General features: G+C 40.5%; 3 protein-coding genes across 3 annotated transcripts; all 3 read right to left on the bottom strand.

Moving 5' to 3' along the window:
- Window positions 1–436: 436 nt before the first annotated feature.
- Window positions 437–1,381, bottom strand: LOC120569470 (olfactory receptor 51I2-like). The gene has a single exon (XM_039817331.1). The coding sequence runs from the start codon at window positions 1,379–1,381 to the stop codon at window positions 437–439; it is 945 nt and encodes a 314-aa protein (XP_039673265.1).
- A 15,383-nt stretch (window positions 1,382–16,764) lies between these two features.
- Window positions 16,765–19,372, bottom strand: LOC120569469 (G2/M phase-specific E3 ubiquitin-protein ligase-like). The gene is made up of 4 exons (XM_039817330.1): window positions 19,303–19,372; window positions 18,122–18,239; window positions 17,055–17,251; window positions 16,765–16,922 (listed from the first exon to the last, which is right to left on the bottom strand). Exons 1-4 carry the CDS (start codon window positions 19,370–19,372, stop codon window positions 16,765–16,767), a joined length of 543 nt encoding a protein of 180 aa, XP_039673264.1.
- A 3,993-nt stretch (window positions 19,373–23,365) lies between these two features.
- Window positions 23,366–24,317, bottom strand: LOC120569468 (olfactory receptor 6N1-like). Its single transcript, XM_039817329.1, has one exon. The coding sequence runs from the start codon at window positions 24,314–24,316 to the stop codon at window positions 23,366–23,368; it is 951 nt and encodes a 316-aa protein (XP_039673263.1). The 5' UTR covers window position 24,317.
- Window positions 24,318–25,148: the final 831 nt, after the last annotated feature.

Raw genomic sequence — 25,148 nt, 5'->3', positions numbered from 1 at the left:
GACAGAATGTATGACTATTTTAATCATGGATTTAATACACTTATTTTATTAAAATATCCTAAAGGAAAAATCTTGTCAAATGGGGTCCCCTGGCCTAATTTGTGTCAGATTAGGTGTCCTTTACTGTATGTGAAAAAGTTTGGAAACCACTGTTCTAGGTTATGATATCAATGGCCTAAGTTTTATTGACCTTCAGTCAGCCTAAAAAAAGCAACGTATAATATTCTTTCTAACATGTGCTTTAACATTTAATGTAAGAAACTGATTTTTTTTATGAACAGTTGTGACTAATTCAAACCCACAATGTGAGTTTCAAAGCCCCCCTCAAAATTTAAGTAATAGCAAACAAGATCTATGTACATATACATTTAATATATTCTAGAAGCACATTTTGTAGCTTAGCAATATATGGTTTGCTAAATGTGCATTTTAAGTTTTACATTGTTGCAACAGGAATCTTCTTAAAAAATCTAAAAATCACTCCTTTGATTTGAGGCAGATTCAGGCCGTAAACTAGAGGGTTATTAATGGGGGGGATCATCAAATACTCTAAAGATAAAACAACTGTGATGATTGGATTAATTTGATCAGCCTCAAATCGAGTCAATAACAGCTCACAGAAGAGAGAGAAAGAATAGGTCATGAATGTCACGATGTGAGGCAGGCAGGTCTGTAACGCCTTTCCTCTGAATTCAGACGAGCTCCTCCTGCAAACAAGCAGAATACGTAGATAGGTGTACAGGACAAAGAACAGGGGGATGAAGACGGTTGTTATCGTGATAAACCGACCTGCTATGTTGTTCAGAGTTGTGTCCTCACAGGAGAGCAGAACCACAGGCCAGTTGGAACAGAAAAGTCTGTGCAGTTTATTGCCACACAACGTTAATCGAACAGTAAGGAAGAGACTGCAACCGATAGCAAATGCAGGATAGAGCACGGCAAAAATCACAAGATGTGTTACCATCGTAAATGTCATTTTACTATGATAGTGTAAAGGCTGGCAAATAGCAACATATCTATCGTAGGCCATGATGCTCAGAATAGTCAGCTCACATGATGCATAGGTGTAAATAACATACATTTGAATGAAACATAATAGACGTAAGATTAAATGAGTGTCAGACAGAATGTCTATCAGAAACCTGGGGAAGAAGCCGGCTGAGCCATACAGAGAGTTAAAAGACAGACAGCAGATAAAAATATACATGGGCTGATGCAGAGACTTCTCCAGACAGACTGTCAGAATAATGACAATGTTAGCAGAGACAATAGTCATGTAGAGCAACAGACACAGACTGAAGAACAGATATCTGAGGGGCCCAAAGTCTGCAAACAGAGTGAACTGAAAATACAAAGGATTCAGGCTGTTGTTGCTGTTCATGTCTGCACAACAGCAGAGCTGGAAGAAGAGAAGTGAAAACAGATTGAGATACAGTAAATGAGATTAAAATGTTCACAGCAAAATGTCCTATTTTAACACTAAACAGAAAACATACAATAAGCCTGCATTCATGTAAGTTGCATAAACTGCACATTTCTAACAAATGGGCCTGATAATATTCAGCATAATTAACCCATTTCAAATAATTCAAAAAGACATTCAAAAGTACACATGGGTGGAAAAAGGTCAGTGTTACATGAACTAAATGCACAAAGAACTTAACATTTGTCACTGAAGAATATCAATACATATATCAGCCAACAGAATACACAATGTTATGTAATTTATGTCTAGTTAATACAGTCATAAAGATATTTGGAAAACAGTCTTTGCATCAGTGTATGTGCACTTAGCTTTTAGAATAATACACAGCCCCCTCCCCTGACCTACAACAGACTGAGGCAGCAGCTGAACTTTTATCCTGTTTTGCTGTCACACTGAGAGCAGCAAGCTGTACACACAGGGTCCAAAGGGAGCTACGCTGTGTCACACACTGACTACATGTGTGAGTGATGCATCAGTATAGCCAAGCCCAGACGTCCAAAGCCAGGGAGATATTCTTTCTTTTAAAACCAAGCAGAGTCAACCTGCTGCATTGTGCGATGAACATTTTCACATACTTGCCCATGTACTACGCTTGTTACTGGAGGATTCCTCTAGAGGGCACACCAGAGAACTCAGACCAGATTTGAATGATGTAAGCAAAAAACAGGGTTGCAAATTCAAGGAGGTCACTATATTTCTGACAAGTGGGTGCTTGTCCGGGATTGTCACAAACAAAAAAGTATGTCACAATGAGGGGAGAGCAGATTAAAGTGCCAATGAAAAAAGTATGTCACAATGAGGGGAGAGCAGATTAAAGTGCCAATGAAAGTTTTATTACTAAACAAATAAGATAACTACCGTAATTCCTCAAATAAAATCCGGGGCCTTTATTTACCTGAACTGCAGAAAGTAACAGGTTTTTATTTGAAGCAGGCTTTTGTTAGAGGCAGGCCTTTATTTCTAATTCCATCTGTTTGATAAGTTGTTGTTAGTGTTCTTAAAATCCTATCGCTATGGAAAAACAACAACCTTCAAGTTAGAGTTTTAAAAAAGATTTAGATTGTGAAATAAGGCAGGCCTGCTTGGATCTTTTGGTGAATGATTGTAAAGATTCACAAAGAATATGTTTAGGGCATTTCCTCTAACTGTGACGTTTTGGGACCTACTGGTGGGATTGCTGTGGACTAACTCTGGATTTCCACTAGATGCGTAACGGCTGCGGACCGGCTCCGCTGCGTGTCTGCTGCGTGCTCCGCCGTCCGTCCATACCCACCAGGTCCAGATTTGTTGCGGCACGGCTGCGGCCGTGACTGACAGCTGTAGTCACGAGGACCCACGAGATCTCGCGAATTCACGTAGAATAGAACCACAAAACCAACAACAGTTAGTTTCCATCCAGAGGATTAGAGGGGAAACAGCTCTGTGCCGTGTTTTCAAGGTGTAGTGCAGGGAAATATGGTCCACCGTGAGCACGGTGTATTTTATTTTGAAAATTAACTGGATGTTTATTTTGTTTCTGTGCTCGACTTCCTGTCCCGCACTATCTGCCGTGTGCTGAATTGCTGCGGAGCTCTCTGGCGTCCGGCAGAAATAGAAGCTCTGACTATCTGCTGTGGAGGGCTGTGGACCGATTCGGAGCTGTGTCGGAGTCGGAACGCAGACGTTCTGCAGCCAGAGGAAATACACACACTGACTTTAATGGAAACCTAATGACTCCGCCGACGTTTCGGAGCCGTTTCGGAGCCGTTCCGCATCTAGTGGAAATCCGGGGTAAGTACTCAAGGAGATACACTGGTAAGAGCCAATGACGGTTACCATGTATCCAGCTAATTTAAAGGTGCTCTAAGTGATGTGATGCGTTTTTTATGCTACAACATTTTTCATCACATACAGCAAACATCTCATCATTATCCGCTAGTGTTCCAGCCAATAACCGACAAGAAGGAGCTGGTTGAGCCGTCACTGCAGCAGCGTTAGCACGTAGGCTACTTCCACAATGCGTATTCATGGCTCAACCAGCTCCTTCTTGTCAGTTATTGGCTGGAACACTGTTTGTTATGGTTTGTGGGGCAGGTTAACACAGTTTTTTTGTTGCCGTTTGTGGAGCCTGGGCTGTCTACAGAGACCGCGTTTTTATACAGTGTGTTCAGGGGACAGGCAGCTAGCAGATAGTGAGGAGATGTTTGCTGTATGTGATGAAAAATGTTGTAGCCTAAAAAACACGTCACATCACTTAGAGCACCTTTAAATAGCTCACGTTACTGTATTGTACAAACAGTTAATTTCATTTCATATTTAATGCAGCAACTTCTCCAGGCAGACATTAGCCGACACGATAATCAGATAGTCTGTCTGAGGTCTTGCAGATATCTACTAGGTTGAGGCCTAGTTTGAGGCCTACACAGGTGTCAGCCTATTACCTGATTGACCCTCCCAGACTACCAGCTCTGGTATTTTCCACCAGGTGGCCAGTGAAGCCACAGCAGGCAGAAAGGGAGGGGTCATAATAGTTGCGTCCCGCTTGTCACACTTGCTATAGTCGCTTTTTTGTTTCCTCCTGCGTGTAACGGAACCGTACACCCACCCACGACTTTTTCCTTAACATTGTTAGGCTGCTGCTAGGCAGCTCTCTGTCTCTGCTCTCGCCGTCCCCTCTTTGTCCTTAATTGCAGGAGTGAAGTCTGGTGTGCGGGAGTCAGGGTTCCAGCTGCAGCCAATCTACACCAATCACCTCTGCTACAAATACCTGGTCAACCTATCACTCCTCGTCGGATCATAGTCTAGACAACATTAGGCTCGTTCGAGATGAGCCAGATCTGCGCAGAATCGATCACCGGCGATCGGCGCCCAATGCATGCCGGTTAGATTTGTGTCCGACTTGATCCTGACTTGCTCTGACGTCATGCACACGTGGGCAACGATAATCTCACGAGACCAAGGCGGCCGCAGTTCTGAGACGCAGGCAGCGAAGTTGCTTTTCACCAACTGCAAGAGCCAGGCGGACACAGGTGGACCCAGGGCATGCTGGGAAACGCCGGCCTCTCAGCTGATCGAACAGCTGATTGGTTCAGGGTCCAGGTACCGTTCGTTCATTTGTTTTTGCTGTCACATATGAAATCGAAAAAACGAGAAAACAACTCCTTTTTTCCGTTTTTCCGTTTTTTTAGAAAAACGAAATTATGACTTGATTTTTGGTTTTCCCGTTCTTGAACGGAAATCAGAAAAACCACTTGATATTCCAATTTTCCCCTGTGGGTGGTGCTAAATCTGATTGGCAGGATATGCATTCATTGTTTTTCAAATTAAGAGTTTACCCACACTGTATTTGTTAGCCTGTAAAATTAATAGTCTATATGTAAAATTAATAGTCTATGTAAAATTAATAGTCTATATGCATGCTTTTTGTCACCCAATTATTTGGCTTAACTGACTGAAAAAAATCTATTGAAATAGCCTAAATGTAAACATGTTCACACATTGACAGACAAAAGGCACAATCTATTTTTGTAGAGGGGAAGACCCATTTCATCCTGTTGTGTCCAAAGTCATGTTAAACAATTGTTTGTTCCCAGTCAAAAATAGCTAGATAGATAGATAGATAGATAGATAGATAGATAGATAGATAGATACTTTATTGATCCCCAAGGATCAATAAAGCTACTGGATCCTCAAGGTTCCAGTAGCTTAAAGACATCACACACAACATACACATACATCACTAACAGGATCATAAAAAAAGCAACTCCACATAAATAGCATGGACAATGAAATTAAAAACACTAAATAAATGAAAAAATTATAATACTAAATAAATAAAAAAATCCAATGAAAAATCCACATGACTGTACTAAGGGATGTATAAGCATGAGACGCCTCTGAGACTGACCTTGTGATTCAGTATGAGAGTGTGTGTCATGGTGGTAGTGCAAATAGGTCCAATAGTGCAAGGATAAAGTCTAGAGACCAGCATTAAATATGGACAAGAGATCAAAAGTCAATATTAGAGGTTTGAAGTATTAGGCTTACAGCCATTGTTCATGTATTAAGTTATGTTAGACCTCAGTCCAGGCTGGCGGGAGGAGGGAGGGAGGGATTGTGCATATATGGGCTAATATAGCCAGTAAACGGTGTAAACAGTAAACAGTGGGCCAGTGGACAGTCAGTACATAACTGTTATTATAGGAGGTAGTGGAAGTGGTGCAGAGGGAGGAGAGGCAGACAGGCTATGCAGAGAAGTCTCTCTCTCCTCTTTAGTGAAGCATTGTAGAGTTGTATGGCCCTGGGGACAAATTACTTTCTTAGTCTGTCATGACTGACAAAATGACCGTTCCATTACAGTTTTTCACGATCGCTATGACACTTTTTTCAATACTTTTTTAACAACTTTCCTAAACTCTTAACACAGTTAGCACAACATCCGTCTGTGTAGGCTATACAATTAACATATTTCTTGTTGCTTTGACACAAAATGCATACAGTTAACACAAATTTAAAATGCTTAAATTTCTTTTACACACAAGCTCCACCAAAACCAAAACAATGGATCTTTACTGCCAAATTTCCAAATGCTTTCACACTGTATGTCAGAACAGATAACATCATGTTCTAAACCTAACTTATAGGCTAAAGTCAAAGTGAACAGCTGTTCAAATTGTAAATTGAAACACAAATATATCCTCTGCATTTTATACATGCATTTATTGGAAACAGCTGATTTAAGTTATGCAAATACGTAGATCAATCCCAGCTGATTCCCTTCTAGGAAACATACTCAGGTGTTGAGGTTCTTTCAATCGCATGGTCATATGGTAGTACAGTAAAAGAGGACCTATTTGAACAATATACTGTAGATGAACACAGAAAATAAGAAAAATGCCTTCACGAGGGAGAGGAAGAGGAGTACCAGGACAATTCTGTCTCTATCTCCTTTTTTTCATAAACCGTACATTCTATAAAGCTACTCTGACATGGGTCATTCATTTTTGTATTGAATCTCTGCAGCAAAAGAAACAAAATGGTGGCCGGGTTGGATCAGTGGGTAGAGGGGCACATATACTTGGAGGTTTATGCCTCGACGCAGAGGTCCAGGGTTCAAATCTGGCTTGTGACGATGTCTTCCCCTTTTTTTTTTTTTTTTCTCAACTAGCTGTCCTGTCAAATAAAGGTGGAAAAGCCCAAAAAATAATCTTTACAGTAAAAGAAAATATGCATGCATTTACTAAACCCAACAAAACAAAAATGCAGAGAGACTTCAAGAGAAACTGCAGTCCAAAACACAATCTATGATCAATACAATATACTATTGTCTGTTGTATAAGGGCAGACCTGACTGACACATTTAAAATGATGCAGTTTCTGTAATTCCATCTGTTAGTGTTTTTTATGTCATTGTGCAGTGATTGACTAAATATTCCTGTTGGGAGAGAACATGTGTTAGTGTTTTGGAAGAATTATTTGATTTTGAGACATGATTGGATTGTTTTGGTAGACATAGTGTATTGTGTTTGTGAATTATTGTATTTTGAAAATCAGTGTTGGAGTTTAGTTTACAAAGTGTGATTTTGAGCATGAAATTAACTGTTTTGCCAATCGTGTGTTGTAGGTGTGTTGGTGCGTTAAGAGTTTAGGAAAGTTGTTAAAAGTATTGAAAAAAGTGTCATAGCGATCGTGAAAAACTGTAATACTCATCATACAAATTTAAATAATACATTTATTCTTTGTTTTAGATGTTTTTATTAACTTAAATTCTTATGAATAATACAATTGTTTTGTCTATTTGTTATTTATGGCCTGTATGCCTCATTGATCTGATCTTATACATCTTAAATTCGATCGAGAACTAAAAAACATAATTGCTGGATTAATTTGACGATAATAAATAACCAGATGAAACATAATACTGTTTATCACAGATTACTTTGGGCCAAAGTTACCAAGGAACTTCTGTCACTTTGGAAAAAGAGAGAGACTCTGAGAAAAGGTTAGTGTAGTAGGCGTGAAAAAAGCAGGGAAATATTTAAAAAATATTAAAAATAATAAAATGATCTATGGAAAGGAGTGCCATGTCTTTTTGGTACATGATATAGTATCTGCATTCAGGAAAAAGTTGGACTGCGTTGGGCTTGCGTGGAACTGGGCTCAGTCCCTGTGCGATTTGTACCACGCATGCGTTGAAACACTTGATGACCAACAGCGACCAAACATCACAACTTTATTTTTTTATTAAATCTTTCTTATACAATAGTCATACAAACAATCAAGACTAATAACCATAGACTGTATATTATTAATGCGATGAAGTGTAAATGTACATAAGTGTCCTTTCGAAGACTGAATGACAGGTCTTCCAATGACCACTGCTGTATACCACTATAGTAGCTACATGCTAACAGCAGTACACATGTCATCTTAGCTGGCAGTGTTGTTAAATTCTCCCCAATTCCGGGTCACATTCCTGCTGAAACATGTCCGATTGTGTAGTGTTTGGTTCAGAACCCTTTATCTTTGACCTTAGAAAGTGCTGCTTCATTCCACTACAATCTAACGTTTAGCATTCCTTTACAAGTTTATATAACCTATATATTTGGCTGTCTGCCAGCGCCATACAAGTAACCCCTGACAATGCTCTCATGCTTAAAGAGAAGAGGAGAGAGAGACTTCTCTGCATAGTCTGTCTGCCTCTCCTCCCTCTGCACCACTTCCACTACCTCCTATAATAACAGTTATGTACTGACTGTCCACTGGCCCACTGTTTACTGTTTACACTGTTTACTGGCTATATTAGCCCATATATGCACAATCCCTCCCTCCCTCCTCCCGCCAGCCTGGACTGAGGTCTAACTTAACTTAATACATGAACAATGGCTGTAACCCTTTTACTTCAAACCTCTAATATTGACTTTTGATCTCTTGTCCATATTTAATGCTGGTCTCTAGACTTTATCCTTGCACTATTGGACCTATTTGCACTACCACCATGACACACACTCTCATACTGAATCACAGGGTCAGTCCCTGCCCTATAACTGCAAGCTCTCATGCTTATACATCCCTTAGTACATTCATGTGGATTTTTTTATTTATTTAGTATTATAATTTTTTTATTTATTTAGTATTTTTTATATCATTGTCCATGCTATTCATGTGGAGTTGCTTTTTTATGATCTTGTTAGTGATGTATGTGTATGTTGTATGTGATGTCTTTAAGCTACTGGAACCTTGAATTTCCCCTTGGGGATCAATAAAGTATCTATCTATCTATCTATCTATCTATCTATCTATCTATCTATCCATCCTACAAAAATAGATTGTGCCTTTTGTCTGTCAATGTGTGAACATGTTTACATTTAGGCTATTTCAATAGATATTTTTCAGTCAGTTAAGCCAAATAATTGGGTGACAAAAAGCATGCATATAGACTATTAATTTTACATAGACTATTAATTTTACATATAGACTATTAATTTTACAGGCTAACAAATACAGTGTGGGTAAACTCTTAATTTGAAAAACAATGAATGCATATCCTGCCAATCAGATTTAGCACGATTTAGCACCACCCACAGGGGAAAATCGGAATATCAAGTGTTTTTTCTGATTTCCGTGCAAGAACGGGAAAACCAAAAATCAAGTCATAATTTCGTTTTTTTGTTTTTCTAAAAAAACGGAAAAACGGAAAAAGGAGTTGTTTTCTCGTTTTTTCGATTTCATATGTGACAGCAAAAACAAATGAACGAACGGTACCTGGACCGTTCAGAATCAACTCAACATGATGACGTTTTATATCAACTTTTTATTGATTTTGAATCAGAGGGATTTTAACTGCTATTTGTCTGAGGTAAAGGCTTATTCTGTACAGAACACATGTTGTGAGGCTGATAGTTATGTTAAGAAGTCAGAGAGACTAAATCTGTTCAGATTACAGATCATCTACAGTCTGTTGGTAATTAAAATCAGCAACAGATCGCATGTAGAGAATTTTGACAGCTACTCTGTCATAATAAAACCAACTGGAGACTGTGTAGGAGCAGATATATGGGTCTGATAACATTTTATTAAATCGGAATCGGACCCGACCAGGCCACAGTGTTTGTGTCACTTCCTGTTCAGCCTGAAGGCTACTGGAGTCAGCTGGAAAACTGTCCGACTTGAGAGCGGACTTTTGTCACCGCCCCCCGCTGCTGCCGCCTGCTCTCGTCCACTTTACAGGCGAGGCGCAGTTCATCTCGAACGAGCCTAATGTTAGTCTGCTTATACCACATGCTAGTTACTCTCTGTGTTTTTTTGCCTGTTCTAATTGTTTTTTGTGCTACAGTATTGGAACGTGACTCCTGCCTCCACTTCACTCCTGCCACCCACCTATCCTGCTTGCCGCAACTGGACCTCTCAACGGACTCGACACCACCACTTGGACTACACGGTATTATTCGTGCTCTGAACCCTGGACCTGTACCCCTCTGTGGACCTGGACTTGTTATCCCCGTTTGTTAAAACCTGGAACTTTGAACTTCTTGAATAAACCTGTTTACTATACTCCGGCTCTGCGTTGTGTCTGCATTTGGGTTCTATTCTGTCAAAAATGTAACAGTATGATCCGACCAACATAAACCCAGCAGACAGTAACTTAGAGGCCACCCCAGAATTCACTCAGATTCGGACTGCCATAGCCAATCAGGGCATATTACTTGGCCAACATGATACCTTGTTTAAATCCATTTCCGAAAACAGTCAGTAGCTGTTAAACCAGGTGCAGTTACTCACCAATCAAGTTTCTGCCCTTACTACCCAAGTTAATGCTGCACCTCCTGATCATGGCATACAAGCCGCTCCTTCCCCCGATCTGCCTGTTTTTCCTGCTCCACCAGCACAGCTCAGAGAGCCTTTTGTTCCTTCTCCGGAGCGTTATGACGTAAACATTGGAACCTGTGGTGATTTTTTTTTTTTTTTTTTTTACACCTCTGAAAGATCCCGTATTGCCTACCTGATCAACTCAACTATCGGTTCTGCTCGCTCTTGAATCAGCTGTCTGGGAGAGTCAGTCGGATGTTTGCAACTCTTGCGTTGCCTTCACCACTGAGATGGGGAAGGTTTTCGACCACCCCGTACGGGGCAAAGAAGCTGCTAAGCGATTGTTTTCTCTTCGGCACGGGTCTCGCAGTGTGGCGGAGATGGCAGTGGAGTTTCGGACCTTAGCAGCAGTGAGTGGTTGGAATGACGAGGCATTGCAAGGAGTGTTCATTAATGCTTTGTCTGAGACTTTGAAAGATGAACTGGTGTCACATGATGAATCACCTACGCTGGATAAATTGATATCCCTCACCATCAGGCTAGATAATCGGATCCGGGAGCGCCGCCGTGAGAGGAGTGCTAGTTCCAAGTTACCTGTCTGTCGTCAACCGACTCCTCGCCGCCTCTTCTCTACGGAGAAAGCCGAGCCCTCCAGAGTCACTACGAGGAGCGCTGAACCCGAAGCCATGGAGGTGGGTCGTGCACGATTATCCTCAGCACGTCGCATTCAGGCTCGAGTTTGCCTGTATTGTGGAGAGGCTGGACATTTTGTCTCTTCCTGCCCAGCTCGACCGGGAAAAGGACCAGCTCATCATTATTAATGGGAGAAGTTATGGTGAGCCGAGCAGCGGATACTTCCTCTTCTCCCCGCATTCAGCTCCAGGCATCCCTCCAGTGGCAGGTCCAGGATTTTCCTCTTGGTGCGCTGGTTGACTCTGGTGCTGATGAAAGTTTTTTTGGATCGAGAATTGGCTCAACAAATGGATTTGGAGATTGTTCCTCTGGACTTTCCGCTGCAGGCTAAAGGTTTGAATGGACAATTGTTTACTCGTGTTACTCATCAGACTGTTCCTGTTTGTCTCAGAGTGTCAGGTAATCATCAGGAGAAGATTTGTTTACACATAATTGACTGTCTGCAGACTCCCCTGGTCCTTGGTATTCCCTGGCTCATAAAACACAATCCACACATTAATTGGGTTACAGGTAGAATTGTTTCATGGAGCACGTTTTGTCACGTTAACTGTTTGTGCTCTGCTCAGACCCCTGTCAGCACTGGCCCTCAACCCCCACTGGAGTCCATGGATCTCTCTGCTGTCCCTGACGTGTACCATGACTTGGCGGCAGTTTTCTGCAAACACAGTGCCACTTCTCTTACGACTGCACCATTGATCTCCAGCCGGGTGCCCCTCTCCCAAACCGTCGCCTGTACAATCTCTCCCGCCCGGAAATGGCGGCTATGGAGACCTACATTCGGGACTCCCTGGCAGCAGGTATTATTCGTCCTTCTTCGTCACCTGTAGGAGCGGGATTCTTTTTTTGTGGGGAAGAAGGATAAGACCCTTAGACCCTGTATTGATTTCCGTGGGCTGAACAACATCGCCATTAAGAACAAATATTCACTGCCTCTAATCAATTCTGCTTTTCCCCTCCTTCATGGTGCCACAATCTTCACAAAACTGGATCTACGAAATGCGTATCACCTGGTACGCATTCGGAAAGGCGATGAATGGAAGACCGCCTTTAACAGACCTTTGGGACATTTTGAGTATCTAGTTATGCCTTATGGTTTGTCAAATGCCCCTGCTGTTTTTCAAGCGCTGGTGAATGATGTCCTTTAGGACATGTTGAATCGTTTTGTTTTTGTCTATCTGGATGATATCCTGATATATTCGAAGTCCCTCCAGGAACATGAACTGCATGTGCGCCAGGTTTTGCAAAGGTTGTTGGAGACCAAACTCTTTGTGAAGATGGAGAAGTGTGAATTTCATGTGTCTGTCACCTCTTTTGTGGGTTACATAATAGCTCAGGGAGAGTTGCGGATGGACCCAGCTAAGATCTCTGCTGTCACAGACTGGCCTGCCCCCTCGACCCGTAAACAACTTCAACGATTCCTGGGATTTGCGAACTTCTACAGGAGGTTCATCAAGGACTACAGTCGCATTGCTGCACCCCTCACCGCTCTCACCTCCATCTCACTACCATTCACATGGAATGAAGGGGCCGAATCAGCATTCAAGGAGCTGAAACACCGCTTTCCATCAGCCCCCATTCTGGTACAGCCCGACACTGGGGTAGGTGCGGTGCTGTCACAATGTTCGTCTGGAGATAACAAACTGCATCCTTGTGCTTTTCTCTCCCAAAAACTTTCACAGGCAGAGAGAAATTATGATGCCGGCAATCGAGAACTGCTCGCCGTTAAACTGGCCCTCGAAGAGTGGCGGCATTGGTTGGAGGGGGCGGAACAACCCTTCATCATTTGGACGGATCATAAAAATCTTGCCTACATCCAGTCGGCGAAGCAGCTAAATCCCCGTCAAGCCAGGTGGGCACTGTTTTTTGGAAGATTTAAATTTTTCTCTGTCTTACCGTCCTGGTTCCCGCAACATCAAGCCTGATGCCCTGTCTCGTGTTCATTCTGCTGTATGATACTGGTAGTAACCCAGTAACCATCTTGCCTCCTACCTGCAGTATTGCTGCCATCACATGTGACATCGAATGGATTGTTAGACAGGCTCAAAACCTACAAGCTGACCCAGGGAATGGCCCCCCTAACCGGTTGTTTGTTCCTGAGTCTGTTCACTCCCAGGTACTTCAGTGGGCTCACTCGTCTCCCCTTAGCTGTCACCCTGGAGTTACTCGGACCCTAGATTTTCTGCGTCGGAGGTTCTGGTGGTCCAGGATGGAGGTGGACACTCGTGCTTTCATTGCTGCTTGTACGGTATGTGCATGAAGTAAGAACTCCACCCAGGCCAGCGCTGGTCATCTACGACCTCTGCCTATACCCAGCCGTCCTTGGTCCCACATTGCATTGGATTTTGTTACTGGACTTCCCCCCTCCTCTGGAAGAACTGTCATACTCACTGTAATAGATCGTTTTTCTAAGTTTGCTAATTTTTTGGCCCTGCCTAAACTGCCCACTGCCAGAGAAACCGCTGACATTTTGGTTGAATATGTGTTCCGCAATATCAGTGGGTAGACACTGATATTGTCTCTGACAGGGATCCCCAGTTTATCTCCCAGGTATGGAAAGCTTTCTGTAAAGCTTTGGGCATCACCACCAGCCTGTCCTCTGGCTATCACCCCCAGACCAAAGAGCATTCTGTCAAAAACGTAACAAACATAACTGCATCAAAAGGGACGGCAATAGTCCCAACCAATCACGTTTACTTAAAGCGCTAAAGGAGACTTTTAGCGTCAATAAGAACGACAAAGGCACCTGACCAAGCGTCCATATTTTACAAGATGAGTGTGAGAACGTGTTGAAAGTAACGATTGGGATTGGTTTAAAGAAAAATGCAAACAACCTAGATCGTTTTTTTTTTCTCCTATCCTATAATGTATCTGTGGTGTAGCCAGACCTTATTTCGCAGTGCTGTGGAGATAGGTTGAGCAATGTTAGTAGGCTTATGCAACAAAAGCATGTTGGTTAAGGTTTGGAAAAGATTGGGGTTGTGGGTCAGCAGAACAAACTTCAGTTAGTGGCTGTAGCAACTTGATTCAAGCCAGAGCAATCCCCAGCTCTGTACTTTCCCTTGACTTTTGAGATGAATTTACATATAACCACTTTAAGGCCTAGATAGTCTTACACAGGTGCCAGCCAATTACCCGATTGACCCTCCGAGACTGCCAGCTCTTGTAGGAGGAGGCCAATGAAGCCACAGCAGGCAGAAAGGTAGGGTTTTGTACATTATCTGTTCTCAAAATCCCACCGCCAAGGGAAATGAAAGACAACCTTCGAGCTAGTGTTGTCCGCGAGGCCAGATGAAAACTCAAAAACAAAGAAATAGCAGAATCCATGTCATTTCTTGCTTTACAACATATATAGCGTTGTCAGTATTAACAAGATAACCATATAATCACTTAGATAGATGTGTTTTGAAAAGCAAACTATATCATTGCTTAGAGTGTGTGTTGAAACCCCCCAAAAAATAACATATATCTTGCTTATATATTAATCTGTTTTTGCTCATATATTAATCTGTCTTTTGCTTACATACTGATCTGTTTTGCATTTTATGACAGAAAGAGTTTTCTTTGAGAAACCGTAAAGTGTAGGAAAGCACCTAGACAGATCAGAGCACAGGCAGGAGCTGCGGCCTTGACCGTGTGTGTGTGTGCGTCTTGAAGGCACATGTATGAGAGGCCGTATAAGAGGTAATTCATACTTCTGTCTTACACACACTATCATAATCTTGCATATACACCACTATACTCATACACACACACTATTATAATCCTTTTACATGTATGTATGTATGAGAGGGTATAGTTGTGTATGTGAGAGAGTATAGTAGTGTATGTGAGAGAGTATAGTAGTATGTGTGAGAGAGTATAGTAGTGTGTGTGAGAGAGTATAGTAGTATATGTGAGAGAGTATAGTAGTATGTGTGAGAGAGTATAGTAGTGTATGTGAGAGAGTATAGTAGTGTATGTGAGAGAGTATAGTAGTGTATGTGAGAGAGTATAGTTGAAAAGGAAGTTGGTTTGATCAATCAGGAAGACAGCTTAAATTCTCACTTCCTCATTGGCTAAAGGGGCCATTTTAAATTATCATTATCTGGTGGGCTTGCTGCTTTGAAAGTACAGCTAGCACCAACTCAGAGGAACAAGGAACATTTAAATCAAGCAGCATAAACTTTAAGGAAAAAAACAACCTTTTTGGACGAAAACATTTATTCTTATTTTATTTAGTTTCTTTTTCAAGGTCAGTTTTTGTTTGTGGAAGTATATGGTAATGAGGAAAACATTACTATCTTTTTCACTGATACACTGCGGTGTGTTCAGAGAATTGTGAGGGAAACTGACAATTTGGGACATGACATTTTGGAAAGATTAATTTCTGAGCTCAATGGTTATAATTATAATAATAATAATAATACATAAGTTTTATATAGCGCTTTACATGAAACTCAAAGACGCTTTACAAACAAAAGAAAGAAAGAAACAAACATACTCGGACGATCTCTTTCTTGCTATTGATTAACCAGCAGTTTGAAGAGGATGCCAATCAGGGAAGCTTTGGTGTAGAGCTGAAGATCTTTGACCGAACACGACGGGACCCGACAGGACCTTAATTTCTATCATTTTACACGGGCTCGCGATCCGAGTTGCGCGCAGCAGTGCAGAACATTTTAGTTAGGAGTGACAACGCTGAAATGAATGAAGACCCCCCAGTACATTTTGAGACTTCAATGTTGTTGTTCCAGAAAATGACTTTATATTCAATTAAACAGTTATGAACAGAATTCTAGAAACTGTAGACCCACTAGCCAATGACGGTAACCATGGCATTCTATTATTTTTTTAGCCTAGTGATCTCTATCAGTGAGCAACTTCATTAGTGTCAAGGCAATTAATAAAGGTTAATAAAAGGCCAGTGAAAAGTTTTCTTTTTAGTCAAATTATTATTCTATTCCATTTTATAAATAGATTTTATTGATTGTTATCGAAATAGAACATAACCAACCGACAAGTCAGAACAGGAAGGAAATAAACCACCATTCACACCAAAATGACTTCAGGTAGCGCACGACTGTCCTTACCCCAACAAGTTAAAGAAGAAGAGAGAAAAGATAAATAAATTTAAAAATAAATAAATAAATAATAAAAATAATTAAATTAAAAAAATAACAGAAAAAACAAAAAAATAAATAATACAAAAATATATATATATAAAATAAATAATAAATCAAAAATTAAAAAGGAAAAAAAAACACATACATACATACACACACATATCCAATATATATATATATATATATATATATATATATATATATATATATATATATATACACATACATACATACAGATATACAAATATACATATATACATATATATATACATACACACATACATACATACATACATACATATACACATAAACATGTATACCTACATATATACACATGTGAATTAAAAACCAAGTAAAAATAAAATCAGTCACCCTATACACATGCCTTGCCTTCTCTCAACCATGTATAGTTGAGTTAAAATATAAATTTTACCAGTACACTAGACAATAGCAGGGGGATGATTATTCCATTTTTAATTGTTTAAACAAGACATTAATAATGTATTAGGAAATGGTGAGTTATTGACAACGATGCCTCTTCAATTTAGTCAAGTTCAACAGGCAACAGATTTTAATAATGTATATTAAGGACTTCTTGGAAGTCATTCCACCAAATCCCTGAGTGTTTTTAATGCAAAATCCATAGTTTCCTTAAAATCATCGCAATTTTTTTCAGGACTGGGCAACCGCAGGTAGTTAATGCATGTGTTTGCGGTGGGTAAATGCGGCCTTGTCTGAGGGGCAGCTCATGGAGAAAAAACACTGAAGGTAGTGGGGAGAAGCCCAGGGTGGAATATCATTTGCTCCTGTCGTAAAGGCCAGGATACCCCCAAGTTGCAAGGGTCCCTCTTGCTCTGAAAAAGAAATACACCAAAAACAAAAATTAAACCTAGCATGTAGAAAACCTTTAAAAAGGAGGGAAAGACAAAGACAGACAGAAGGGCATATGAAAAGATTTTTTTTCCATAACTAGCAATAATACTTACCCTCAACATCCAGCAGGTAGTCCCTCCAAAATGCAACCACACATTCCTCTGCCCTTCTTTTGTTCCTGCCCACTGCTGACAGTTCTAGTACATCCGCTGTGAGTGGGGATGGCTCGTGACAAAACAGCAGTCTGAAAGCATCTGGGTGCATTCTTATTGCATCAAGAACACCAAGGGTCTTCATCCCCTCCCTGAACCTGTAAAAATGTATCATGAGAAGATACAAATATAATTTTTCAAATTGGATAAATTATCACACAGCACATGAAAGGGATGACTTATAAGACAGTTCAGTGTTGATTATGCAAAAAGGCCTTGTCTTTGACAACTATCTAAAACGTGATGTTCTTTAAGTTATTTTATATGATACATGCAAGCCTTTATTCAGAGTGTTTGGTTGTACATTGACTTTTAAAAATATGTTAAAATCTTTCATTATTCTTAATCCTTGTAAGCTGTTCAGGTCTGTGGGACCCGTTTTCAATGTTTGCTAAAATAAAAATGATGCTATTTATTATTTCTTCTAACTCAAACTCATTGGCCTTGGCTCATTTTCTTTGAAGAACATAAAAAATAACTTATTTTCAATTAGTGTACACGGTACACCCCCCTACACATAACTAATTCAAATGAGGTGTTCGGGTCTACTGGACCCAAGTGTAATTATTACAGTGTAATAATTGTAGGTGCTATGAAACTTTGTAACTGCTATTCTCACACAAAGTTAAAAAATTGTTACATTTCAAGTACTTTCACCTGTTCTGATTAAGTTCTAAGAAATAAGCACCAATAATGATAATGATTGATGATAATGAATGAAAAATTTTATTTATTTTTTTTACCTTTTTTATAATTGGAGTAAATGGCAAATATGAACCATAAATGATGTATCTATCATTGGTAATTGAGCTTAAGTAAACCTCTGTTTAGTATTTTTATATACATGTTTATGGCTGTATTGATTTAAAAACCTAATAATGTGGTGGGTCCAACATTGGCTGTGGAACAAAAATATGAACACCTTAGAAGGGTTAATTATGTTTGCTAAAAAATGGAGTTACACAAACCTTTGAAGTGCTCCACTAACTCGATGAACCAGCTGAAACATGATGATATCCTCCACCAAGAGATCTTTGTCTTCTATGCGTTTCAAAGGCCTTAGACGCCCAGCATTGGCCAGATAATCTGTAATAAATCATTGTATAGTTTGAACAACACAAGATTAGATATATTAAACAAACTGTTCTTTCCTGGAGGCCAGGCCTGTATGTGATGATGAAATTAGGTGATGCATGAATTTATATGAATGACATCTTTTATTTAACTCCTTTAATCACAGTAGTATATTTAGCACTGACCAAGCCTGGTTTAAACATTCATATGAAAGTCAGAAACAAATCACACAGATTGCAGAAATATAAAAACAAATATGTGGCTTCACCACACAAGAGTGACATTCTAAAATGCTTAATAAGAACTTGAGAGCCCTGCTTAGCAGTATTTAGATTATTATTCACTGTAATAAACATATGTAAACATGTATATTGCACTCTTTAATAATAATAATAATAATACTACATTTTATTTATATAGCGCTTTTCATGGTACTCAAAGACACACACAGGCTAAATATATCGCCACCCAGGTAGATGATTGCAAGACCGAGCATTCTTATTTAACCTATCTTTGCTGTAAAAACGCCTACGCCTACTCTCTCTTTACCCAAAGATAGGGGAAATCCAATAAATGCAGAACTGCGTTGCAATAAGTAGCGCACTGATAGCAAATTACAATGTGTTTGAAATTTAATAACAGGAGCGCCGCAATGGGTACTACAATTACCAGTATGCTTCCATAACTGCTGCTGCTAGCTGCTAGCTTTTTCTCCTAGTCAAAGTCAAATGTACATTGTACAGTAAAAATATACTGTAGTTAATCAAAGGGCTTTACAGACAATGTGTGCGTCTCTCTCATGTAACCAGATTTAATTCGGAAACCTGATTTCTGAAATTATTTCACACAGCTTGATCAAACTTGCTTGATCATATTAACTAGCACTAGCTAGCTAGTGGAGATATTGCAAAGTTTTCAATGGAAAATGGCTAGCCCGTGTTATGTGGGTAGCAACTAGTTAGCGCGCTTAACGCCCACCATGCTAACATGAATTTGGGGAACACTGCAGATAGAATGACGTTAATAAAAAGGGGTCCTATGTCAATGGTCCTTGGCTATTTTATCATCAACTTACCTCTTCCTGGATTTTGAAACGATCCACCGAAACGCTGTCTCGTCTGGTGCGGGGGTCCTCCGTGTTCCATTGAGCTAGCTAGTAGCGCAGTGCTAGCCTGGAGCCAGGTCTGACTGGATTTGCAGTTCCCCCTGAATAATCTCTGCATCTCCGAATCAGAGCTCTGTTGGACTTAATTTAATTGTCGAGACATCGTTGACAATAGCTCACCATTCCTAAAATATTATTTAGAAGACCCACAGCTTCAGTTAGCCTCTTTCTATCCATTACAGCTCCACTTCAGCCAAACTATTATAATGACAGTGCCGGAATTTGACCGTCAAATACCGCTTCTTCTTTGTCAACCAATCAGGAGCTGAGTAATCAAACTCCCTTCCGTTTCAATCAAACTCCCTTCCGTTTCAATCAAACTCTCTCACACACACTACTATACTCTCTCACACACACACTACTATACTCTCTCACATATACTACTATACTCTCTCACATATACTACTATACTCTCTCACATATACTACTATACTCTCTCACATACACTACTATACTCTCTCATTATATACTACTATACTATCTCACATACAATGCTATACTCTCACCCACACACTACTATACTCTCTCACATACACAACTATACCCTCTCATACATACATGTAAAAGGATTATAATAGTGTGTGTGTATGAGTATAGTGGTGTATATGCAAGATTATGATAGTGTGTGTAAGACAGAAGTATGAATTACCTCCTATACGGCCTCTCATACACATGTGTGGCCATACACAGCACACGAGCTGTAGAGTTCATGAAGTTCATTACTGTTACGTTATTTGTGAAGTGTTTCCTACATTACCTTACAAGGATAGGGAAGTACATATAGTACGTCCCTTTTGATAACTTTGGGAGGAGTAAAATGTTTTTTGTGTATAAATATGAGTGTTTTTGCCTAGTAGCGGCCCCTTTCGGGTGAGCCCCTATTTTTGGTCCCTTTTGGGTCCCTTTTGGGCTTCCTTCGGGCTCTTTTACCGAGTGCTTTACGTGGCATCGGGATACCATGAAGCCTTCTCCATCTACCCTTGCACTTTCTGTGTTTTGGGGAAGATTCGTTATCACTCTCCCAGCAGGAGAGGGGTTCCCTTGTGCTCGCTGAGTGTAAGGGAGGGAAAAAAAGAAAAAAAGACTATCTCTGAGAAGCGGCTTCGAATACCTCTGTTATACAGAGGCCCAAAAGTGTTCTTCTCTCTTAGTTTTTACCCAGACGCTCTCTTCGTTGCGTTGTGGGGAAGATTTATTTACCCTCTTCGACATCGAAGAAGGAGATTACCTGCTCGTTTATGAGTGTGGGAGAGACAGGGCCAGGAGGAAAAGAGAAGCAGCTTTAAGTACCTCTGTTAGAGCGGAGGCTTTATCTTTATTTTTATTTTTAGTTTTATGTTGTAAAGGACCACTTGCTTTTAATTTCTGCTTTTGTCACAAAATAATAAAAATCACCTGAGTCTGATTTTAGACTAGGGGACCCAATCTTTGCCAGTTCTTTCTTTTCTCTGGGATCGGTACGGCCGGGTGGGGTTTCCCCCTTGGGGGGGTAGCGACTCCTCTTTAACGCCCGCGCGGAGAGTAGCCTCCGCGGGGTCGACTTGGAGATGCAGACCTCCTGTTATCTCCTAGTGGGAGTGCATTTCCCTATCCGCGGCCTGGTCAGAGCCTCTGAGCATCCCCTCTCTCAGTCGGGCCGACCAAGAAGGGCAAGGCGGCGTCCTTGAGAAGGAAGGGACCTCCGGTGACCCTGGGAGGACAGCTAACAGACTTGTAAGTACTAAAGAAAAATCATTGGTTTTAAAGATCCCCTCGGGCAGTGCTTGTCATATACAGGGGGATAAGAGCCCGTGTTTTTGGGGAACGTCTGGTGTAGTGTGTATCTAACCTCTGGTCTGCGCCCGGTTTCCCTGATCCGGGCGAGGGCTTCTCCTTGAGACGGAGGGCGTGTGTGTCTCTATAAACTAAAATTAATCAGGGGAAGCGTCAAAAGCAACTCCTTTTTAGTATAGGTCAAAACATCCGCCCCGCTGACGGGCAACTGACGGGCAACTGACGTTCGTCCGTACGGCAAAAGAGGGCACTAGTAGGGCCGGGGGTTTGCTGAGGGGAAGGCAATAAAAAGCGGCTGGCTCGGCCACAGCGAGCGACGCGATGCCTCAGCGAACTGCCACACCGGTTGACACTAGAAAGCTACACGCTGATAGTGGCAATAAAGCAGGCCTGCTCGGCTATCTCGCAGAATGATTTCAAAGATTTACAAAAATATCTAAATGGCATTTACTATCTAACTGGGATGTTATCGGAACGATTGGCGGTGATTGCTATGGACAAAGTACACACAGAGATACACTGGTACAATAAGAGCAAACAACGTTTAACCATGTATCCAGCTAATTTAAATAGCTCACATTGCTGTATTTTGAGAACACTTAACTTCATTTAATAAATAATGTGGCCTTTACTTTTTGAGGAGTAAAAAGCTCCACCAAAACAACTTCCCCAAACTATTTTACAGAGCCAGCGTTGCTGTGTCTGAAGCTTAGCCCCTCCCACGACGATTGCAATTGGTTTAAAGAAATGCAAATAACCCAGAGCGTTTTTTTTCCTGACCTAGAATTTATCCGTGGTGTAGCCAAACCTTGCTCCACAGCGCTGTGGAAATGGGTCTAGCAATGTCTGACTAGGCTAATGCAAAAAAAGCATGTTGGCTAATAATAGGGAAAGATTGTGGTTGTGGGTAGACGGACCTTCAGTTAGCAGTTGATGCAAATTGATTTCAGCCAGGACAAACCCCAGTACTTTATTTTCAGATGACATTTCATGCAGGTGTAACCATGTAAATGTTGCCCCAATAAAGCCCTGAAATGATCTTTAATGCAAATGCTTAAACCTAGAATAAAGTGCAATATCTAGTTCGCCACTAGGTGGCAGTGCACAATAAAACGTTCTTCTTCTGCTGTTTCCTGGCATTCGTTCTTCTTCTGCTGTTCCTGGCATTCGTTTTGCCTTGAACAAAGCCTGAAAAACGGGAGCTCGAGCAGAAGTAATTATTACGATTAAAATTGATCTAGAAGCTGAAATAGATCCTCGAGGTTGAACTACATTGAACATTACACGACATCTGTTGTAAACAAAGTTATCTCGGTGAGTGAAACTGTTATTTTGTGTTGATTAGCTTGAAGCTAAAATGGGTAATGTGGGTAGACGGACCTTCATTTAGCAGCCGATGCAAATTGATTTCAGCCAGGACAAACCCCATTACTTTATATTCACTTTATTTTCAGATGACATTTCATGCTTGAGTTTGTTTTACTCTTTCTAAAATTATTTTTCTTTGATATTTACTAACTTTTGTTTGATTTTATTGACACCAATCTGATTCCACACTCATAGGCCATCTTGATTATTCAATTTCCTACATCATTATAATGTTATCATGATTAAAAAAGGGCAAATAAATCACAACAAACCACAAAATGTTGTGAAACCAAATTCCCACCAATCAAACCTAAAATCCTATCAGTTCTAGTTTGATCTAGGTCAGTGGTTCCCAAAGTGGGGTCTGGGGATCCAAAGAGGTCCCTGAGGGGGTTCCATGAGGTCTCCAGCAAAAGCGAGAATGATTATTTGCACTATAATTCTATTCATTAGTTACACCATGACAGAATGTATGCCTATCTTAATCATGGATTTCATACACTTATTTTAATAAAATATCCTAAATGAAAAATCTTAGCCTAATTTGTGTCAGGTTAGGTGTCCTTCACTGTATGTGAAAACGTTTGAAAACCACTTTTCTAGGTTATGATATCAATGGCTAAAGTTTTACTGGCCTTCAATCAGCCTTAAATAAGCAACGTATAATATTCTTTTTTTGTTTTGACAGTTGAGACTAATTCAAACTCACAATGTGAGTTTCACATGTAATAGATTTATGTAATAGCAAACAAGATCTATGGACAAATAAATTTAACATATTCTAGAAGCACATTTTGTAGCTTAGCAAAATTTGGTTTGCTAAATGTGCATTTTAAGTTTTACATTTTGGAGCAGGAATCTTCTTCAAAAATCTAAATATCACTCCTTTGATTTGAGGCAGACTCAGGCCGTAAACTAGAGGGTTATTGATGGGGGGCGTCATCAAATACTCTAAAGATAAAACAACTGTGATGATCGGATTCATTTTATCAGCCTCAAATCGAGTCAATGACAGCTCACAGAAGACGGAGAAAGAATAAGTCATGAATGTCACGATGTGAGGCAGGCAGGTCTGTAACGCCTTTCCTCTGAATTCAGACGAGCTTCTCCTGCAAACAAGCAGAATACGTAGATAGGTGTACAGGACAAAGAACAGGGGGATGAAGACTGTTGTTATCGTAACAAACTGACCTGCTATGTTGTTCAGAGTTGTGTCCACACAGGAGAGCTGAACCACAGGCCAGTTGGAACAGAAAAGTCTGTGCAGTTTATTGCCACACAACGGTAATCGGACAGTAAGATACAGCATGAAACCCGTAGCAAATGCAGGGTAGAGCACGGCAAAAATCACAAGATGTGTTACCATCTTAAATGTCATTTTACTGTGATAATGTAAAGGTTGGCAAATAGCAACAAATCTATCATAGGCCATGATGCTCAGAATAGTCACCTCACATGATGCATAGGTGTAAATAACATATATCTGAATGAAACATAATGGACGTGAGATTAAATGAGTGTCAGACAGAATGTCCATCAGAAACCTGGGGAAGAAGCCGGCTGAGCCGTACAGAGAGTTAAAAGACAGACAGCAGATAAAAATATACATGGGCTGATGCAGAGACTTCTCCAGACAGACTGTCAGAATAATGACAATGTTAGCAGAGACAACAGTCATGTAGAGCAACAGACACAGACTGAAGAACAGATATCTGAGGGGCCCAAAGTCTGCAAACAGAGTGAACTGAAAATACAAAGGATTCAGGCTGTTGTTGCTGTTCATGTCTGCACAACAGCAGAGCTGGAAGAAGAGAAGTGAAAACAGATTGAGGTACAGTAAATGAGATTAAAATTTGTGCATCAAAATGTCCTATTTTAACATAAGACACAACACTTACAATAAGCCTGCATTCATGTAAGTTGCACAAAAGACGTTCAAAAGTACACATGGGTGGAAAAAGGTCAGTGTTATATAAACTAAATGCACAAACATTTGTCAATGAAGAATATTTCAGTTCAATGAAGACGAGTTGTATCCAGGTTATCGAGGCTCACAGGTGACAGATTCAAAACATAATTTTCCACAAGTGAATTGCAATCTAAAAAGCTCTCACAGTTAATGGAAGTTTTGTGTCCTCTAATAGCTGAGAAATCAGCCAATACAATATACTGTATATAGAGTTAATGTTATTCATGTGGTCTTTTCAGTTAATACATTCATGAAGATATTCAGAAAACAGTCTTTGCATCAGTGTATGTAAACCTTCTAGAATAATACACAGCACCCCCCCACCCTGACCTACAGCAGACTGAGGCAGCAGCTGAACTTTTATCCTGTTTTGCTGTCACACTGAGAGCAGCAACCAGTACACACAGGGTCCAAAGGGAGCTACGCTGTTTCACACACTGACTACTCCGTGTGTGTGTGTGTGTGTGTGTGTGTGTGTGTGTGTGTGTGTGTGTGTGTGTGTGTGTGTGTGTGTGTGTGTGTTGCTATAACCGAGCCCAGACTGTTAAGGCCGAGGAAATATATTGTTTTTTGGGCATTTCTGCCTTTAATCACTGGGGCAGCATGAAAGGGGAGAGAGGGGGAAGACTTGAACCCTGGGCCTCTG

Source organism: Perca fluviatilis, chromosome 12 (genome assembly GCF_010015445.1).
Source record: "Perca fluviatilis chromosome 12, GENO_Pfluv_1.0, whole genome shotgun sequence".
Taxonomy (NCBI): Eukaryota; Metazoa; Chordata; class Actinopteri; order Perciformes; family Percidae; genus Perca; species Perca fluviatilis.
This window is presented reverse-complemented; position numbering and strand designations above follow the sequence as displayed.

Coding starts and splice junctions, on each gene's coding strand:
- LOC120569470 (XM_039817331.1), bottom strand. CDS start 1,381: ATGAACAGCAACAACAGCCTGAATCCTTTGTATTTTCAGTTCACTCTG.
- LOC120569468 (XM_039817329.1), bottom strand. CDS start 24,316: ATGAACAGCAACAACAGCCTGAATCCTTTGTATTTTCAGTTCACTCTG.
- LOC120569469 (XM_039817330.1), bottom strand. CDS start 19,372: ATGGAACACGGAGGACCCCCGCACCAGACGAGACAGCGTTTCGGTGGA. Junction 17,252..18,121: donor GTTAGTGGAGCACTTCAAAG/GTTTGTGTAACT, acceptor ACATTTTTACAG/GTTCAGGGAGGGGATGAAGA. Junction 16,923..17,054: donor CTACCTGCTGGATGTTGAGG/GTAAGTATTATT, acceptor TTTCTTTTTCAG/AGCAAGAGGGACCCTTGCAA.